A 20092-nucleotide genomic window follows, 5' to 3' on the forward strand; every position below is an offset into this window, starting at 1 on the left:
CCCTAATTAAAGAGCACTATATTTCTTTTTTTTCTGAATAAAAAAATAAAGCATGTGAGGGATCTTCGCCTTACGAACGGCGCGTTAACTTAACCTCTTTCTACATAAGAATGAGAATAAATAGAACTTTCAAAATAGGATTTACTTAGGAAATTCATTATAAAATATGTCACTTTATTTTTGTCCATTTTCATTTGTAAAAAATAAGTAAACAAAAAAAAAAATAAAATAAAAAAAAAAATAAAAAAAAGGGAATACCTGGAACATGTACTATTGTTGGGCATGCCCCATGTGTGCCTTTCAATCTGCGTTAGGCTTTTTGTGTGCTAAAGTGTATAGTGCAATATTAGGAAATATATTTTTTTTTTTATTTGTTTTTTTATCTATTTTATTATTTTATTATAATTTTTTCGTGCGCTCTGGGATATAGCAAATTGGTGTCAAAATAAAAATTTTTTATATGTTGCCAAAATAAGCCTTACATGAAAATAAAAGCTCGAAAAAAGGCTAAGTGTATAAGATGATTGTGAACCTGTTAGATAAAAAAAAAAGAAAATAGAGAAAAAAAAAAAAAAAAATTTTAACGCATTGTATAAGCATTTAAGCTTAAATTATTTCGCCAATTCTCCATATAATTCTGAACAAAAAGATACTCTTTTTTTCTTTTTTCTTTTTTTTTTTTATTTATTAATTATTTTAAGTTTGTTTATATCTTAATGTAAATTAGTTTAAAACATGGGAGAAAATGAAGGCGTTAACGAATCATACAAAATGGGAAAGTTAAGTAATATTGCCAACGCATCATACATTTTTGTGAACATTTCATTATTGTATGCATACCCGACTATGTAAAAAGCGCTAAATTTTTTTTAGAGTCCCTATATATGGGACATGACAAAAATTTGCCTAGACACATGAAATATATAAATGTGCTTATAATTTTTATTTTTAATTTCTTCAGAACGTAGCCTAACAATGAGTTTGTATTTTGTTGGAATATCTACCATGTCGTGGTTTATTTGTGTAACCAAAAGGAAGAAGGAGTGGTAAGTAGATTAATGGCAATGGGGCACAACCATAAAGGTATGAACTGAAATGCCACATAGAAATGCATAAAAAAGACACCAAAGAAAGATTTCCTTGGGCCCCTTTTGCATACTTTTTAAAGTAACTTAACTGGTTACGTACGCACACATACATCTGTATCATCTTTTTCACACTTGCGTTACACGAATATAAAGTATATATTATATATTTAACATATGTAACGCATATGACGTGTCTAACATATGCAAATTTATTTATTTTTTTAATCAACCATCACACCCTACAAAAAAAAAAACAAAACAAAAACTTTTCGTAGGGCTGATATAATGCTAGATTATGTTCATCATAAAAGATGTTCCTTTCTCTCCAATTCGTGGGAACTTTTTTTGAAGAAAATCAAGTCATAACCAACTTTTATAACTTAATATTAATTTGATTTTTTCTAGTAATGAATATGTGTAAATATATTCCAACATGAAGATCAAAAGTTGGATCATGTAGTTATATATTTTTTCTATTTTTTTCTTTTTCTTTTATTTTTTTATTAGTTATATATTTTTTTGCCCCCATAATTTAGTGGTATCTCATATTGTGAATTGAAAAAAATATATATATTTGTTTCACTCGCATAATATGTTTTTCACCCTTTATGAGCACTACAACATTTTTTTTTTTTTTTCTGTATTGAATAAGACCTTTAATTTTTACACATTTATGAATAATTTATATAAATTAGTAAAAAAATAAAAACGGCAAGGTAACATTGGTTATGTTTATAAAAATTTAATCATTAAAATAAAAACTTTCATACGGCTGTTTGAATATCTTATAATTAAGATGGCACATAAAAATAAATGTTAAGGTGGTATTGCAAATGAGTGGAATATATAAACATTAGGGTGTACTTATTCTTCTCTTCATTTTATGATTAACTTAGAATTGTTTAAATTTTAGTCTTTTTTTTTTTTTTTTTTTTTTTTTTTTCGTTTTCTAATGCAGCATATGTGTCTCATTAAATAATAAATTATTGGTGTGAATAATTTATGCCCCCATTAAGAAAAACAGTAGCAAGAATGTGTAAGCGCCAGACAGTTGTTCATCCTTTTGCGAAAATAAAAAAAAAAAAAAAAATAGTGAAATGATTCCCAATGAGTAATCAGTGTAAGAACTCATGTATGTTGCAACCTAGGAAGTTCATTCTATATGGAGTATAATGTTTTTGAAACTTTGTGTGTTTATATATCTTATTTTTTGTATAATTTGAAATTTTCCCCCTTTCTATTTTTTCTATCCTTCGTACTGTTAGAATATATTTCCGTTTTTTCAAGGTGTATTTATATAGCTATATGCGAATTTATATTTATATACATATTAATCGATGGATCAACATGAAAAATATCATATAATCTGCATCACTATTTATTTATTTTTCTCAAATTAAAAAAAATTTTGAGGAGGATACGTGTGCTGTGGTCTTAGAACGTCTTTTTCCCTTTTTTTTTTATTTTCGAATTTTCATCCTCCCCTCCTGCATTTATTCAATTTTTCTTGAATCATAATATATGATGGCAAAACTTGTTTGAAAAATTGTGTGTACAATATTTGATACGTACTTTATTGAGAAGGAAAATCTTTTTTTTTTCTTTTGTTTTCTTTTGCTTTTTTTGTTTTATTTTTCCTTTTTTTTTTTTTTTTCCCACCAGGATAGTCTACCAATTGGTGATTTGCACGAAATAAAAAATAGGAAACATTTCATTTTTTTTCTAATTTCAATGCTTTTTCATATTTTAAAAAAGAAGAAAAGAATGAAATAAAACAAATTAACGACAAAAATGTTTTATTTTAACTTAAGGAAAAAGGGTATCTTACATACCTCCCACTCATTATGTAAACCCCTTTTGTGTAATTTTAACACCAGGAAAAATATCAACGTTAGTAAATTAATAAAAAGGAAAAATATAAAAAGCTACGAATTAAATAACATAGAAGATGTAGAAGTTCTGTTACAAGAGAAGCATCATGATATCTTTCAAAGCTATCCATCAATTAAAAATGTGAACAAAATTATCGATGTAAGAAATATTCCTGTTTTTAAAAAAAATGAAAATCCCAACAATATCTTGAATAAAGTGGCTCTTCATTTTGGAGGTACACATTGTATTTATGGTATTCTCCACCGTATGTTTGTCGCTCCATTCTGCACCATTACAGTTTGTTTCATTTCTGCATAAATAAGCATTTGCGTGTGTAGGTGCAAAGAGTGGCTTAACTATGGTACACATGGGTGACCTTCCACACAAGAGATACTACGCATGATTGATCCTACACACACATGTATGAGAACGCATCTTACATGAACACTTTCCCAAAAGGAAATTACGTGACCACCTTCACACCATTTTCCTGTAGACCTGTCATACATCAAAGGTGACGCAGCTGTGAACGGAACAAATCACACTTTCGAATTGACAAAGGAAGGAAACGGTTATGATTGTTCAGGTAATTTTTTAAAAACATGCGGAGATTCGCTCTTTAATGATATAAAGTATGTTCGAGAAGAAAATAAAGGAAAAGAAATATTATTAACAAAAGGGTATAACAGTGCATATAAATATATTATACATGTTGCTGAACCGTATTATAACGAAACTGCAAAATTAAGAAAATGTTATGAGTATATTTTATTAACAGCAAAACAAAATAGCCTTAAAACTATTGTTTTCCCCCTACTTGGTAGTGGTATTAGCTTATTTAAGAGACATGATGTTGTCGTATGTTGTTTGGAAGGAATATATGAATTTTTTAAGGATAAGGAAAATATGAATGCAATTGATAAAGTTGTTTTGTGTACTATCACTGATTCGTATTGGATGCTGCTAAGAGATTCTATCCCCCTTTACTTAGATATGGGTGTAAAATAAACTTCTAGCATAATGTGGGATACACTGTGTGTAAACTAGTTTTTTTTTTTTTTTTTTTTTTTTTTTTTTAAGTTATTATATTAGCTATAATTGGATCTTTTCTATAGATAGCTAGCTAGCTTGATATATTTTTTTTTTTTTTTTTTTTCTTAATATATATATTCTAGAATTATCTGCGTCGGTCATATTTTTAATTTACAACTTTTTCTTTTTAGTACAATTGAACAAAAAAATATAAAGAAATTGTACCCTTGTATAGAGATGCTTTATGTATATATCAAAAATTTTGAGTCTTTTTCTCAAGCATCACTTTGTGATGGAATATAGAATATGTTTATGGATAATTTGAATGTATTTAAAAAGTAGAGGGGAGGAAAAACTAGAAACATATTGAAAAAAATATATAAAAGGTATCAAAACAGGGAAAATGAATGGACTAGTTATAAAAAAGGAAAAAAAAAAAAAAAAAAAATGTAGATAAATAGATAAATAAAGATGGGTACAAATAAAACAATGAAATCTCAATAACCGTAGCTAACCACGCCTAAAAATGTATTTATAACTAGTCCACCCACCCCCTTTCTGGGGAACAGAACAAACTTCTAAAATATTTTCCTGTACACACACATTCTATATTGAGATAAATATGTTTATATGTTTCCATAATTTTTTTAAGGTTTTCAGGATTTAACTGATTCATTCTCTTCATTACCTTTTGTGGAGTATATATATCATGAATCAATGCGACGGGGGAGTTCCCTTTTGGCTATATTTTTTTTAAAAATTAAATGGGCTTCTTCCCAAATATTTTTAAACGATGTGCTACTATTATTTGTTCTGTTAATCGAATTACGAGTTGGCAATTTTGATACGTTTATAGTTTCATCATTCTTAAATAAACATGACCACCAAATGTATGAATTTTCAATTTCGTTTTTTTTTTTTAAAGAAATATATAAAAATGTTTCTTCCTTGTCGATTAACTGGTTTCCAAAATCGAAATGCAAATTTTGATTATTTACCTCATTTGAAAGATGAAAAATATTATTCCAATTGATTTTTAGGTTTTGTATTTCCCACAATTGGGTATCTTCATTCGTGTTTATTTTAAAGGGAAATGGTTTATCAATTAGGAGTTCCCAATTGTTGTGAGTTCCATTTCCGCTTTGCTTATGTTTATTTTGTTCAAATGTTTCCAGCTTTGTAATTTTTTTAACAACCAATTTATCTTCATCTATTTGCACAACTAACGATTTTGCTTTGCTATGTAAAGGTAAAGTGATATATGCGTTAATATCTTGTGCTGACTGATTCCATAAATATTTATAGGGAACAACACCTCCATTTATTATCATATTTTTAAGATTACTTTTATTTTTCAAATTTTCATTATTGTTGTCCCTTTTGATAATATTTTTTTCTACATCTTCGAATTGTTTACTACAAATGGGTGGTTCATTTTGTTCCTGATTCGTGCTCTTCCCTGCATCTTTGTCTTGTGTCTGTTCATTCTCATTTTTCAAAATAGATAATCCTCTAGGCCCTAAAAGGACTTTGTCATTTTTCCCTAGTGTTGTTATTTGTGGTTTTTTATTTTTACTTTCGTCGTCTGATGAGCTTACATCGATATTATCAAATTTGGAATAATTGATAATACTGCTCATCTTATGGACAAATTTGTATTTATGTTCTCACAATTAGGTTCTCTATATTGTCCTGTTCTGTATCTCTTAAGATTTAATTTTTGCATTTTCTCCCAAGTCAAGCTATTTTTCCTGCATCTCATGGAGTATCTCAATTTGTCAAACTAAAATATGTAAGCACAGGTATATGGGGTAAAAACTATATTTTGCACCCAGAGTTGTGAAAAAATGGGTAAACATGTTGTGCTCGTTTATTTCGATTAGTAGTTTGCCTAGTCGGTTGATCGTTTGAGTTCGTCCGCGAGGCTCCCTATCCGGCTATATGTGTTCGTTGATTAATCCATTTTTCTCGTATGTTTTTCCTTTGTCATGCTCACATTTGGGAAGCTTTAAAAAACATAATTTGCTGCACCCCTAGTCTTTAAAAAAAAAAAAAAAAAAAAAAAAAAAAATACATGAGCGGCAAGTTATACTCGTAAAAATAAAAAACGAGTGAGTTGGGTGCATAAATCTGGAAAAATTTTTCCTACCCCATGTATATTATAACTGCTCGTAGAAAAAATGAATATACACGTAAAGGCGCATATGAGTATGTAGCATGATTGTTCCCACTCATAGCATTTTTCTTCTCGCACTGTTTACATACTGCAGAGTATGTTTATTATGGATTGATTTTATGCAACTGTCAGAGATACATTTTCATAAATTCCAAAGGATGGTGTGTCATGAAAAAAAAATATATAAGCATAAATGAAGACGTTTTTGTAGAACGTGACTTTTTGGTGTGTTGGTTAAAAATTCTGGCACTCCATATAAAACGTAGTAACACATTTAAGCAACTACGTTTCGTTTGTTTGGGGGAAATTTTTATCTCTTAATATTTTTTTTTTTTTTTTTTTTTTTTACGCGCGCACTGATATATCACGTACACCTTATTTATCGCTCAAGAGTAATTTCTTTTTCTCTCTTTCTTCTCCTTTTTTTCTCATTTTTACCATTTAGCTATTTTAGGAATTATTCCCATTGCACAAGAAAATCCTGTAAAAAATGCGCCAGAGGTATAGGGAATTTTTCATGTGGAATGGCACGCAGAAGTATGAACAAAACCAACACGCGATTATTATACGCTTTTTATATTAAGCTTAAATGAAACTTGACAGAGAAAAAAGGAGTAAGTATATACAGATTTGCCAGATACATACATTGTATTAAATAAATTATGAATATTACTGGGAATAAGAAAAGTATAAACATTTTTAAGCCCAAAAAAAAGGGGGGTATAAACACAAGAACAACAACGAAAAAAAAAAAAAAAAAAAAAAAAAAAAAAAAACGCGTTGTATAATTGAGACAGGAAATTATACAATATATTTGTGAGGAGAAAAAAAAAAGAAAAATGAGCTATATATTTTTGTACACAGAAGAAATTGACAGTCTGCTAGAAGATTATAGGAAATTATTAAGTGATTTAAAGAAAGTGGTAGACACAAATGATGAGAAAAATACGAATAAATATTTTGATGATATTAACTTTTTAAATGAGAGAATAAAAACAGCTAAAGATGCATATTTTATTGAGGTACGTAATTTACCAGAAGAGGAGCAGAATAGTTATATTTTAAAAATAAAAGGGAAAATGTCAATTTTGGAAGATCTAAATATGCAATTCGAATTCATAAAAAGTAAATTAATTTATGAGAGCAAGGAAGTCAATAGGAATAAAGAAAGAAATGAAGTGAGATATGTAACTCCTAAAGATATGGAAATACGAGGAGATTATATTCAAGATCAAACACAAGAATCTATCTTTCGAATGAAAATGATGGTAGATGAATCAGAACAAATAACGAAAGAAGCTGCAGTTAAATTAAGTGAACAAAATGAAAAATTACAAAAAGTAAAAGATAAAGTGGATGATGTTGATACAAATGTTTCAAGTGCAAAGGAAACTTTAAAAGAGATAGCCAAGGAAGCTGTAACAGATAGATTTGTCCGTATCTTATCTCTTCTTATATTTATCGTTTTGATAATTCTTATTGCTGTAATTTCTATTTCGAAGAAGAAATAAATATATATTTTTTTTCTTTTTTTTTTTTTTTTTCGGTGTGTATGAATATATCAATCATCAGTGGGATGCAACTACATATATAAGTGTATGTCGTGACAAATGCTTAATTTCTGTATTAGCTTATCCGTTCCGCATCGAATAGTGGCGTGCTTTTTTTTTTTTTTTTTGTTTTGTTATCTTTTTGCTACTTATCTTTTAGTTTACATATATTTATTCACCCCCTGTGTCCCCACGCTCAGTGCTCGTGGCATGTTTACACGTTTTTTTCCACCGTAGAAAAAATATGCACATACAGAGTTGTGTACATATATATAAATATCACTGTCTCTGCATACTCATATGTATATACATATACGCATGTGTTGTACCCCCATGTATGTGCTTTCCTTTTATTGTTTAACCGAATAATTTTGTCATTTTGCACGATTTCCATCAATGTGTTTCGATTCCCTGTCATTTGGTATGAAAACGATAAAGTGTAAGCATATGGCAAAGGGTTGTTTTGTACATTTTTTTGGTAATTATCCCATTGTTATATATGATACTTTTTTTTTTTTTTATTTTACTTTTTTAGTATTCATATGGTAAAACTCTTAAATACTGTCCCACATGTCATTGATTCTCATTCACCTTTTAGTGACATTTTTTTTTTCTTCTAATGCATACGTAACCATTCATAACACTTTTAAATTAGCCTTTTTAATATGAACTTGATATTTATGGGAGGGTGTATAAATGGTACACATTGGATAATTTAAAAAAACGTGAACAGAGCCTCAATAAATGAATTTGCTACGTTGACAATGGTAAAAAAAAAAAAAAAAAAAAAAAAAAAAAAAAAAAAACTTTAATTTTTAAGTTTCCTTGTGAATATTCTTTTTACCTTTTTCTAAAATAAAATGCAGTTTGTGTAAATAGTATATATTTTATATGATCCTTGGTTAGTGGTTACGAAGAGTGGAACATATACATACACATATATGTGTTAATCGAATGTTTTTTTTTGTTTTATTTAAGATATTATTATTGCGCACTGCATGTTCTACACTTTTTTCCCTAATCCGTTGAAGAACCTTTCTGTCCACAATTCACCTTCTATTAGGCAGGGAATGGAGAAAAAAACACTTCACCCGGCAGGGACGTATAGCTAATATACATGCATACATTATTTTGTTTTATTTTTTTTTTATCTGGAAATAGAATGTAGAAGAAGAGGAAGAAAAGAAAAAATAAATGTAAAGTCATTATAATAAAAAAACAAAAAAAAGAAATTTTTCATTTCACAGAGATATACATTTTGATACTGGCAATCCATAATTACGTGTTTATTTTGCATGCAATATGCTGTTGAAATTTTTTCTTGTACGTATTTTTTTTTTTTCTTTTAACCTCTCTTTGAACTTTTTTTCTCGAATATATTAAAGCGAAACAACATAATGAAAGGTTTTGAAAAAAAAAAAAAAAAAATGTAGAAATTGATAAAGTCTTATATAAAATGATTAGCAGCAGGAAATAATAAGTACAAATCAAAAAGAAGAAAAAAAAAAAAAAAAAAAAATGTATGATGGTGGAAATGTTAAGTGTGTGTTTTTGAGTCTACACAGAAATGGATTATATACATATATATACATATAAACGTATGTACATATACATATATATACTTACCCACATCTTTGCTCTTATCAAAACAGATTTATTGAGAACGCGTATGCATCCTGGAAATTTATTTCTACATATATCATCACAGTTCAGTCTGTTATTTATTTTGCATTGTGCAGAAATAATAAAATGGAATAAGAAGAAAAGCAAAACAAAATAAAAATAAAGCAAAAAAAAAAAAAAAAAAGCAGCAAAAAAAAAACACAAAAAAAAAAAAAAAAAAAAAAAAAAAAAAAAAAAAAAAAAAAAAAAAAAAAAAAAAAAAAAAAAAAAAAAAAAAAAAAAAAAAAAAAAAAAAAAAAAAAAAAAAAAAAAAAAAAAAAAAAAAAAAAAAAAGATAAAAAGGAAGTGCATCCTAATTGGTCAATTTAACACCCAAGGATAAGAACTTCCAAACGTGTGTGAAGTAACTAAGGAAAAGTATGTACAAAATTGGAATGTCAAACGGGTAAAAAAAAAAAAAAAAAAAAACAGCATCAAAACGATAAAAATCACAAGTCTACACGGATGGAGAGAAAACTATCCAATCGAATATGCCCCACGAGTAGACATAATTCTAAGGAGAGTGTGGTAGATGAACTCTCATTATATACTAATAAAAAAGGCCCAAATGAAAGCGAAATTTTGATGGTACAAGAAAAAGTAGAAAACGTAGAAGAAGTAGTAGTAGAAAAAGTAGAAATAGAAAACGTAGAAATAGAAAACGTAGAAATAGAAAACGTAGAAATAGAAAACGTAGAAATAGAAAACGTAGAAATAAAAAACGTAGAAATAAAAAACGTAGAAATAGAAAACGTAGAAATAAAAAACGTAGAAATAAAAAACGTAGAAATAGAAAACGTAGAAGAAGAAAAGCAAAACAAAGTACTCATTGATTTTTATGAGCGTATAAAAAATTGTGAAAAGAAAAGAATGGAATATATAATGAATAAAGAAGAAATGGAAGACGGGTTTTTTGAAAAAAAGACAACATTAAAAATTGGGAAGCAGAAAAAGCGTACAGAAGAGCAAAAGATAAATAACAATCATCCTCACATGGATCGAATAAAAAATGATCAAATTAATTACAAGGCAATAGGTGACATGCATAAATCTATCTATGAAAGTAAGATATATTCGAAGGATAATAAATGTGTGCATCCTTTGCAGTCATGCGTTACAATAGATAAAATGTACAATCACAACAATTCAATGGGGAGGAATGGAACGTCAAATACATTAAATTTTAGTTCTAACTTAAACTTTTCAAATCTTTTTTTAAATGGAAGAAATGAAAATTCTTACGCTAGTAGAGATTACACGAAATTGAAGGAAAAAACAAAACATAAAATTACATCATACGATGATATAACAAAAGTGAAAGAACAAATAGTGCATGGATCACTTGTTACACACACGGATAACCTAATTAATGTTATTGGAAAAATGAGAGAAGAAAGCCACACCAATAGGTTAGAATCGAACATGGGAAATATGAATTTAACTGATGAAAATATTATGCAAATATATTTTGCACTGAATAATGAACTGAATGAAAATATAATACATAGTACCCATTCTGCACAAATAAAGAAGGATGAAAATACAGAAAAAAATATCCACCTTAGGGAAAAAAATACCCATTGTGTTATGTCTCATTCGTTGGATAGCATTCCTTGCCATCCTGATGAAAATTACAACATACAAGTGAGGAGAGGGGTTCCTAACCAAGTAGAAAATGACGATTCTTCAATTTTTGCACATTTGCATCGAGATATGCAACGGAATGTACCCATTCAAAGTTACAGAAATGGATCCCTTAGTGCAAATATAAAGCAAGAACCGTTTCATTGCAATGAGGGGAAGATGCTACACCAGAACAATGTGGAGAATATACATCTTAAAAACTTGGAGGTATGGACAGATCAGAAACAGTCCTGTAATAATCCAAGGGTAAGCACAGATTCTCAAAATGCAGACAGAACAATCACGCGTACCGAACTACAAAAAATGAATAACCAGTTAGCCTTCCAAAATTGGAGTAAAAAAAGAAAATTAAAGAATAATGAAACAATTCATGGTAAAGATTATGAAGAACATAATAGTGGTTCTGAAATGTGTAATGAGCTTTATCAGAACAGTAATTTTCCAATGCAGAAGAAAAATAATGCAAAGGAAGAAATCGAAATATGTAGCCACGCCCCTACGAGCCTTCCTCAGAGTATTAACCAGAGAGTGAACTGTAAAAATGAAAACACTGGAATTCGCAGATATAGAAGGATTTTTGGAGAAAAAAAGAAAAGTAAAACAAACGAATACAGTAGGAATTATGGTTCACTACCAGCCAAACTTATTGAAGAAGGCACATTGCTCTGGAAAGGTAACGAACGAACGGGTGGTGAGAACAGAAGTACCAATATACATCTAAAGTGTGGTGATAATGAGGTTAATCGAGAGAATAATGCGCGTCTGTTATCCCATGTTAAGATTAAACGCAGAAAAGAAGGGACCCATAAAGAATCGCACGATATGAATCCATGTAAAAATAGGATAAAATTAAAAGAGGAGAATAAATTTCACCAAAATTATGAACTGTTCAGAAATTTTGTGTTTTCTTTTAACAATCCGCACACCTTGTGTTTCGCTAGCTCTGCAACTCCAAAAGGAGAGGGAGAAAATGAAAACAGAGCAAAAAGTGAAAAAAATTCCCTGAAATACAAGATGCTGAAAAATGGAAAATATTCTCAATTAAATAATATAATTCGATATAAAAAATTTGAGGAGAAATATTTCCCCGAAGATTTGATATCAAGTGACTTTCAGTGGAGAGAACTGGATGGGACAATCTCTTCCCATGCACACGACTTTTTGTTTTTTGATGAAGAAGATGAGAACATGGTTTCTTTAGATGTGCTCGATGGCGGTACCACGAGTCTTAGCTCAAGCTGTAGTGGAAGTGGTGACAAAAGTGCGAGCGGCGACGGAAGTGCGAGCGGCGACGGAAGTGCGAGTGGCGACGGAAGTGTGAGTGGAGACATGACTGTGTGTGACGACGGAAATGTGTGTGACGATGGAAAAGTGTGTGACGATGGAAAAGTTTGTGACGATGGAAAAGTTTGTGACGATGGAAAAGTTTGTGACGATGGAAAAGTTTGTGACGATGGAAAAGTTTGTGACGATGGAAAAGTTTGTGACGATGGAAAAGTGTGGGGGGGCATGAGTGAAAGTGGATCCATGAGCGGCAGCTGTGGAAACCATAATATCGATGGCTGTAAAATGTGCCTTACTAGCGAACAGAAGTCGATTTCCCCTGTACCATCCAATAGTCACCACAAAGAAGCAGAACACAAGGCATGGGAATGCAAAAAGGAGAGAAATTCAAAAATTAAACAAAGTGATTGGAATAGTAACAAGGTTAATGTAGATAATTCGGATCAAAAGGTTAATAAAAGAGAAATGATAAACACATGTAATGTGAAAAAATTATTGGAAATAGGAAAATTTCCCCGACGTGCTTCCTCAAATGGAACAGTGCAAAGGGAAAATAAATGTGTAATTATGTATGCAAAAATTATGAACATAAGTTTTACTTACGCTGCAGATGTGTTGAAGCAACTTAGTCATCCAGCAGTTAATTTGTTTAATACAAACAAAACTCATATTGTTAAGAAGAAGGATAAGAAAGTGGAACACAATCTCACATTGTTGGATGATGCTGGTGCTGATGTTGGTGCTGATGCTGATGCTGGTGCTGATGTTGGTGCTGATGCTGGTGCTGATGCTGGTGCCGATGTTGAGGTGGAGTTCACTGCTTTTGGTGACAAGACAGATGGATTAGAGTGCATCGCGAGGAAAGGGTTAACTAGAGGAGAAAGACACCAAGTCATGTACGAATTGGGACAAAGGTCGAGATGGAAATCAGGAAAAGAAGAACCATGTAGTGCACCACGAGGATCTGAAAAGAAGAACCTTGATGAGGCAGAGCAAGCATTTTGCACATGGGAAGGGGGAGAAACTGGGATAGAAAAAACAGGAAAAGGAAAATGGAAAAAAAATGAGGTAGATCTTGAAAAAAGGAAAAAAAAATTCATAAGTCACAAGATTAAAAGACATCTTCTTAGTATGAACGCACGGATAGTTATAAAAGAATGGTATATTGATTATGGGACATCACCTAGTAGCACACCTTACATTTATGTAGTGTCTGAAAATGAAAATAGATATAAACTCGATCGAGTTCACGATAAATATTATTCTATTTTTACTAAAGTGAGACTAAAATTTGAAGTCACAACTAGAGTTGTAAAGACATTACAAGTATGTCCCAATATTACCTATGAGGAACTAGTTGGACTCTTGACACTCCATGAGTCTATTAGCAAAAGGATGAGAAGGGAGAGGCTCCAGGGAAAGAAAGAGATGCAGCGGCGAGCAGAGATGCAATGGCAAGATCAGGGAAATAAATCTGCTAAACAGTCTGCTAATACAAGCAAGAAGAAGATTTGTAGAAAAAGGAAATACATAGCCACTTCAAATCACAGTGAATGTGAAGAACTACACAGAATGATGGAAGACTTGTCAAAAGTAAGAAAGACAATGAAGCTGAAAAAAAATGATGATCAGAAAGACAAAGAACATAACTTAATGAACAAGCATCAAATGAAAAGGAAAAAAAAAAAGAAAGACTTCCCAATAGTTAGCATAAGCTTATCAGAAATTAGTGGAACAGGTATACATAAAATGCCAGATGGATCGGTAAGTAAAATGTGCACATGGGGGGCACCATATGCTGTTTATAAATGCAGCAAAAAAGTAATTATTAAATTGTATACATTTATAAAAAATGAAATGAAGTTATTAAAACAATGTTTCAATATGAATAATTTATTAGATACTCCTTTTATGAAAACGTTAAGACATAATTTTAGAATGGAATTTAAAAAAAATTATGAGATGAAAAAAATAAAAAAAGTGTATTCCTTTTTTTTAAATAATCGATTGTATTCAGAAATTTTTTTAAATTGGGAAGGAAATGAAGAACATGATAATTATATGAACAAGTTAACTCGCTTCTACCTCATCAAAAGTTTTGTCGAAAGTCAAAAAGGAAAAGTGATAAAGTACGAAGAAGAACCCATATCTAAACATATGAATCTATTAGAAACAGAAATGAATGAAAAGTTTACTAACCATCAGATGGTTGAAGAAGGTGCCCAAACAACAGATTCATCTTCCATCACATGCCACAATACATGTAACATATTAGATGCAAGCAAAGATAAATCAAAATATGAATCCATTTTTGCAAATGATACCCAAGAACAGCTATCGAAATGGAATACTACATCTTCGAACGTTCCTTCTTATGCATCGGACACTTGGATGCAAAAACAAAACATAGAACTAATAATGACAGAAAAGAAAAAAGTAAAAAATAATAATAAAGAAAGTGATAATACCTTGGAGTGCTCAAGAAAAGAAAGAGTAAAACATGGAATAGAAAGCAAATCCATATGTGAAAAAAATACTGAATATTGTATCTTTTCTGCGCATGAAACTTTTTTACCCCTACATTTGATTATGCCATTAAAACACGAATCTATGTTAAACATTTGGCTATTCTTTTTTGTACATAAAAAAATGTTAGGTGTTAAGTTATCGATGAGTAATCTGAATGAGGAGTTAATATTTATAAGAAGTAGTTGTAACAAAAAAATGGCACTTCAATTAATCAGAGAAAGAAACAGGCTTAGTGAACATATTGTAAAGAATGACAAATTTATTTCTTTTTTTCAAAATCATAGTGATGATGAAGAATATTTAACATCACAAGGAAGAACAAATCATGCTAGGTATATAAAATGTAAAGATGATATCTTGGTTCTTCTTCTAATGATACTTCATAGATCATTACAAATTGATAGATACATGAAAAGTCACTCCATCATGAATATCCAAAGGGGGCATGACATAATGGAAGTGGCAGAAAAAGAAAATTGCACCTCGCATTACATTTTGGATTATATGGAAAAACCATTGATAAGTGAATATTGTAATTTTTCTTTTGATAAAAACTTCAAGGATGTAAGAAGTAAATCAACGTATGGAGAAGAAATACTTATAGGGAAGGAAGGAGTGTTGCCAGTAAATCGACCAAGTCATGATGAACATAGGAGGAAACATTTTTCATCAGATGACAGAAAAAATGATTCGAACCAAGTGTACATTAAGGAAAGAAATATTTATTCACAAGCTAGAGGTAACACTACTCGTGGAAGTTGTTCCAGTTTAAAGGAAATTCCCAGCTTTCCAATTCATCACATGGTATCACCGATATCATCTTTGTCAACACATAATGGCGTAAAAGGTAAACTTTCCCAAAAAAGGAATCACAATGTTATGCATGCGAAAAGACAAACAATGAAAGAACAAAAAGGTTCCATCTTGAACAGTTATGAAGACAGTGGTCTTAAGGAGGAAAGTGATAAGACAAATATTAACATGCATCATTACTACAAATTTAATGTTGAAGAGAAAAATAATAAAAAGAGATTCATATGTGAATCCTCTCGCGAGACAGCTGTCAAAAAGGATACCGAACCTACAGATGTGAGAAACATAGAAGGGATGAGCAAAAGAAATGAGCACGATGAGAGCGATGAATATGATAAGCAAAAAGAATATGATAAGGACAATGAATATGATAAGCAGGATGAATATGATAAGCAAAAAGAATATGATAAGCAAAAAGAATATGATAAGCAAAAAGAATATGATAAGCAAAAAGAATATGATAAGGAGAATGAATATGATAAGGAGAATGAATATGATAAGCAGAAAGAATATGATAAGCAGAATGAATATGATAAGCAGGATAAATATGATGAAATAAAAAAAGGATTGAATGAAATTTCACCGTACACAGATCACAGTAATGTAAAAACGGATGACATACATCCAAAGAAAGGACTAAACCGAGAGTGCGAAAATGTGCTATTAAAAAAGGAATACAAACAAAACGAAATTGTTCCTTTGAAAAATATGAACAAAAAAGAAAAAAGAGTTGAAAGAAAATCATTAGAAGTGGTAAATATTCCAAATAACCCTTCTGCGGATTTATCATATGTACGAAAATTAATAGTGGACGAACGAGATGTTTGTACTCGTTCTTATGGAAACACTTTGACAGATGTATTTTTAAAAAGGAATGAGAAGAAAAAACTTTTCGAATGGTGTGACGATGACATTTTGTTATTGGATAATGTAACTTGTCCTTTATTTTTAAAAAAATATCTTTTCATGATTCTGTACCAAATGACACATTCCTTCCTTCTATGTGAAAATCATTGTCATAGGAAAGATGGAAACATGAAGACGTACAATGAGTTGAATACAAAAATGCATACAATATCCTTGGAAGAAGCAAAGAACACACCGAATTTTTTGAATAGATGTCCAGATAGACAAATGAAAAACCAAAACCATCAAACTGAAAGGAAAATAAATTCAGAAATGAATGAGATCTTACAAAATATAAAACTAAAAAAATATACATTGAGCTGGTTGCTCAGGCAGAATTATAATTCCTTATGGGGGACACCGAAGAGAGAAGATATGTTAACAATTTTGAATTTTTTGTGTGAAGAAAATAACTCCTTCGAAATGTTGAACATAGATGAAAAGATGAAAGTTCTCATATTTATTATAAACACTATACGTTCTAGTATACATTCGCTACAAGTTGATAAAGAAAACGAAGTTTTCTCATTTATGAATGAGAAAATATGTATTCTTCAGGAGAGAGGAATATATGAAACTACTGGCAGAAACTTAAATGGAACCTCAGACCACAATGCAGAGGATGAGGGGGATTCTTCTAAGACGGAAGGATTTGTATACAAAGAAAGAAACATACAAATGAGTGAAGAAGTAGAAAATATGCAAAAAGAATTAAGAAGCAAGAGCAATAGCATAAAAAAAGCACAAGTTATAAATGTGAAAAGAAATTATGTCCAAATAGTTAGTGAAGATTTTAAGGTTAAAATACATTTACTAGGAAAAGATAGATACAATAACAAGTACTACCAATTTGGAGATTTTTTGGGGTGCTCAGATTGTATATATGTTGAGTTCATGAATATGGACAAATCGATAGATCTTCAATGTTCCCATAAACCTGTGACGAGTATCGTGCAGCATAAGGAAAAGGCTATTCCATCACAGGGAAATGATCCTATTTCTGCATCTAATCAATTTAATAGGAATTTAATGAACCCAACTAAAAGTAGAACCAAAATTGGCTACATTGAAGGTATAGATAATATAAGCCGTTTCATCGAAACATTTTCACCCTTTTCATTGGAAGAAAATAAATTGAAAATGAAACTCATTCAGATAAGAACAGAACTGATAAAGGAATGCTTTAGACATCACATGGAAGATACACACAAAAATGATATCAATGATGATGCAGCTCGGACGAATCCAAACAAGGATAGAAAAATAAAAAATAAAATAAAAATAAAAGGGAAAGCTACGAAAAATGTGATTAGAAATTTAAACCGAAGTGTTAACGAAGAGGAAAAACCATTAATAAGCTCTGAATTTGCGTATCTCGAAGAAGGAGAAATCGAAATGGTCAAACAAGGTGAAAAAAAAATGGAGCGCAAACCTCAGGTAGAGAACCCGCTGTCAAATAGGAACAGGGAAGTTTTACACATGGGTATGTGTACAAATGGAAGTGAAAATTATGAGAAGGTGAAGGAGAGGACAGAGAAGGGGAAGACGGAGAAGCAGAGAATAGAGAAGCAGAGGACTGAGAAGGGGAAAACGGAGAAGGATATTTATTTCACAGAGGAAGAAAAACTGTTCGAGCAGTTCCTCTACTTGAGCGAAAAACTAGTGCAATTTGAAAAAAAAATAAACATTATTTTAAATGAAGACATGGAAAAAGAAATAGAAAATAAAATAAACGATTTGCTCCTTTCGTCTACACATTACTTTTGCAATAACCAGATGACGCAAAATGTTAAGAAATCTATTTTTATAAAATATGTTGATGTGATACGTTCTATTGAAATGTTGCTCTTTTCAAATTGTTATTATTCTATTTTGAAAAAGAAATGGAAACAAAAATTACGAGTTCAATGGTTGGAAGAACTGGGAGAACTAAAGAGCGAAATTGAAAACCATATGAACAGAATGAACACAATAGATATTCTTCCTATTTTGTGCACATATTTTAACATATTTCTAATTTATGGAATAAGGATAAGTGTTATTCATATGTATAAGAAATATAGCTTGAGTGATCCCAGCTATTGGATTAAAACAGAAGAAGTGCATATTAGGGACGAGAAAAAATTATGTATCCTTAAGAAAGTTATAGAATTAATAAATGAATATAAAAAAAGTGAAATAGCTTGTTCCAATGGGCAAAGAGGAAAAAGCGACGAGGAAATAGAAGGGGAAGATAACTCACAGAGAACTAAGCACTTAAAGGATAGCGAAAAATATATAAACAGTTTAATATACGAAGATATTAATAAACTGATTAACAAAATATACAAACTTTTACCATTTAGAAAGAACGAAAAATATTTTTATTTTAAGGAAGGCCATTTAAAACATATCAATCAATTTTCGAATAACAAATTTCTTTTTTTGGAACATGACAATTTAGATGACATTGGAAGTGTTGAGTTGGTTGAAGTGAGAGACATAAAGCTGTTTTTATTCCCTAAAGGAGATGCTATATTAGGAGGATTACATAGAGAGGGAGAAAACTGTGAAGGTAGAGACGGAGAAAATTCTGCAGATAGACAATATCGAGTGGAAGACGAAGGAGGTATGCACATATCGTGTTACACAAGAGATGATAAAAATTTCAAGGAAAAGAAAGAAGGCAATCCGAAGGAAGGGCGGATGAAATACTTGTCTAGGAAAGAACTCAATGTTACGCAGAAAAGAATAGAGACGACCCAAACGAGAAAGAAAAACACACTAAAAAAAATGAAAGCTAATGAGGAATGGTCAGGTGGAACATGTGATCAAGTTACATATTATAGAAATTATTGCATATTATATAATGAAATATTCGAAATTAAAGAGAAAGTGGAAAAAGAACAATTTAATGATTATTATAAACCTAAAAAATTATATTTTGAGTCGTTTGAAAAATTTGGCATACCTTTTAGCACACAAATTGGTAAAAATATGTTAAGTCCATATTATAGCACATTTGAAGTTGGCAAAAATGCATTTAAGATGAAAACTTCTAATAGTATGAATTTTATGAAAACAGCACCTTCAGTGTTCAGAGATGACATAAACGAAACTTTTATTTTTTTATGTCAACTGCATTGTGTACTTTACCCACGACATTATCAAGAAAAAGACATTTCTGACGAAAAAATCAGATTAACAAATGAGTATCATTCAAGAGAAACATGTCTTCAACCGAACTCGAAAATTTTTCTCTTTAGCATATGTTTTGATGAAAATATGAAAACTGTTTTGTACCTCATCCGGACTAAGCAATAAACATTTTCCTTTCTCTGTATGTTCATGCCACCTCCTCTCCACCAGTACTACCACTGCAGGTATTGAAGAAAGAGGGATAAACACAGAATATTGTCACAGTTATGTATAAATAAATTTTTTTTTTTTTTTTTTTTTCCCTTTTTTTTCTCTACGCAACCTTTACATAAAAACAATTGGAATGATAAAAAAAAAAAAAAAAAAAAAGTTTTTTTTTAATGCTTATCTGGGAAGGA

General features: G+C 30.3%; 5 protein-coding genes across 5 annotated transcripts; 4 read left to right on the top strand and 1 right to left on the bottom strand.

The window, feature by feature from the left end:
* Nucleotides 1–735: 735 nt before the first annotated feature.
* Nucleotides 736–1454, top strand: PGO_125960 (hypothetical protein; the record flags this gene model as incomplete). Its single annotated transcript, XM_028689386.1, has 3 exons — nucleotides 736–784; nucleotides 962–1046; nucleotides 1364–1454. 3 exons carry the CDS (start codon nucleotides 736–738, stop codon nucleotides 1452–1454), a joined length of 225 nt encoding a protein of 74 aa, XP_028545187.1.
* Nucleotides 1455–2879: 1425 nt separating this feature from the next.
* Nucleotides 2880–3968, top strand: PGO_125970 (hypothetical protein, conserved; the record flags this gene model as incomplete). Its single annotated transcript, XM_028689387.1, has 2 exons — nucleotides 2880–3195; nucleotides 3457–3968. 2 exons carry the CDS (start codon nucleotides 2880–2882, stop codon nucleotides 3966–3968), a joined length of 828 nt encoding a protein of 275 aa, XP_028545188.1.
* Nucleotides 3969–4699: 731 nt separating this feature from the next.
* PGO_125980 (hypothetical protein, conserved) lies at nucleotides 4700–5632 on the bottom strand (the record flags this gene model as incomplete). Its single annotated transcript, XM_028689388.1, has 1 exon — nucleotides 4700–5632. The coding sequence occupies one exon, from the start codon at nucleotides 5630–5632 to the stop codon at nucleotides 4700–4702; it is 933 nt and encodes a 310-aa protein (XP_028545189.1).
* Nucleotides 5633–7007: 1375 nt separating this feature from the next.
* On the top strand, nucleotides 7008–7679 carry PGO_125990 (hypothetical protein, conserved; the record flags this gene model as incomplete). The annotated part of the gene is made up of 1 exon (XM_028689389.1): nucleotides 7008–7679. One exon carries the CDS (start codon nucleotides 7008–7010, stop codon nucleotides 7677–7679), a length of 672 nt encoding a protein of 223 aa, XP_028545190.1.
* Nucleotides 7680–9845: 2166 nt separating this feature from the next.
* Nucleotides 9846–19859, top strand: PGO_126000 (chloroquine resistance marker protein; the record flags this gene model as incomplete). The annotated part of the gene is made up of 1 exon (XM_028689390.1): nucleotides 9846–19859. One exon carries the CDS (start codon nucleotides 9846–9848, stop codon nucleotides 19857–19859), a length of 10014 nt encoding a protein of 3337 aa, XP_028545191.1.
* Nucleotides 19860–20092: the final 233 nt, after the last annotated feature.

Source organism: Plasmodium gonderi (assembly GCF_002157705.1).
Source record: "Plasmodium gonderi DNA, contig: Chr12, whole genome shotgun sequence".
NCBI lineage: Eukaryota > Apicomplexa > Aconoidasida > Haemosporida > Plasmodiidae > Plasmodium > Plasmodium gonderi.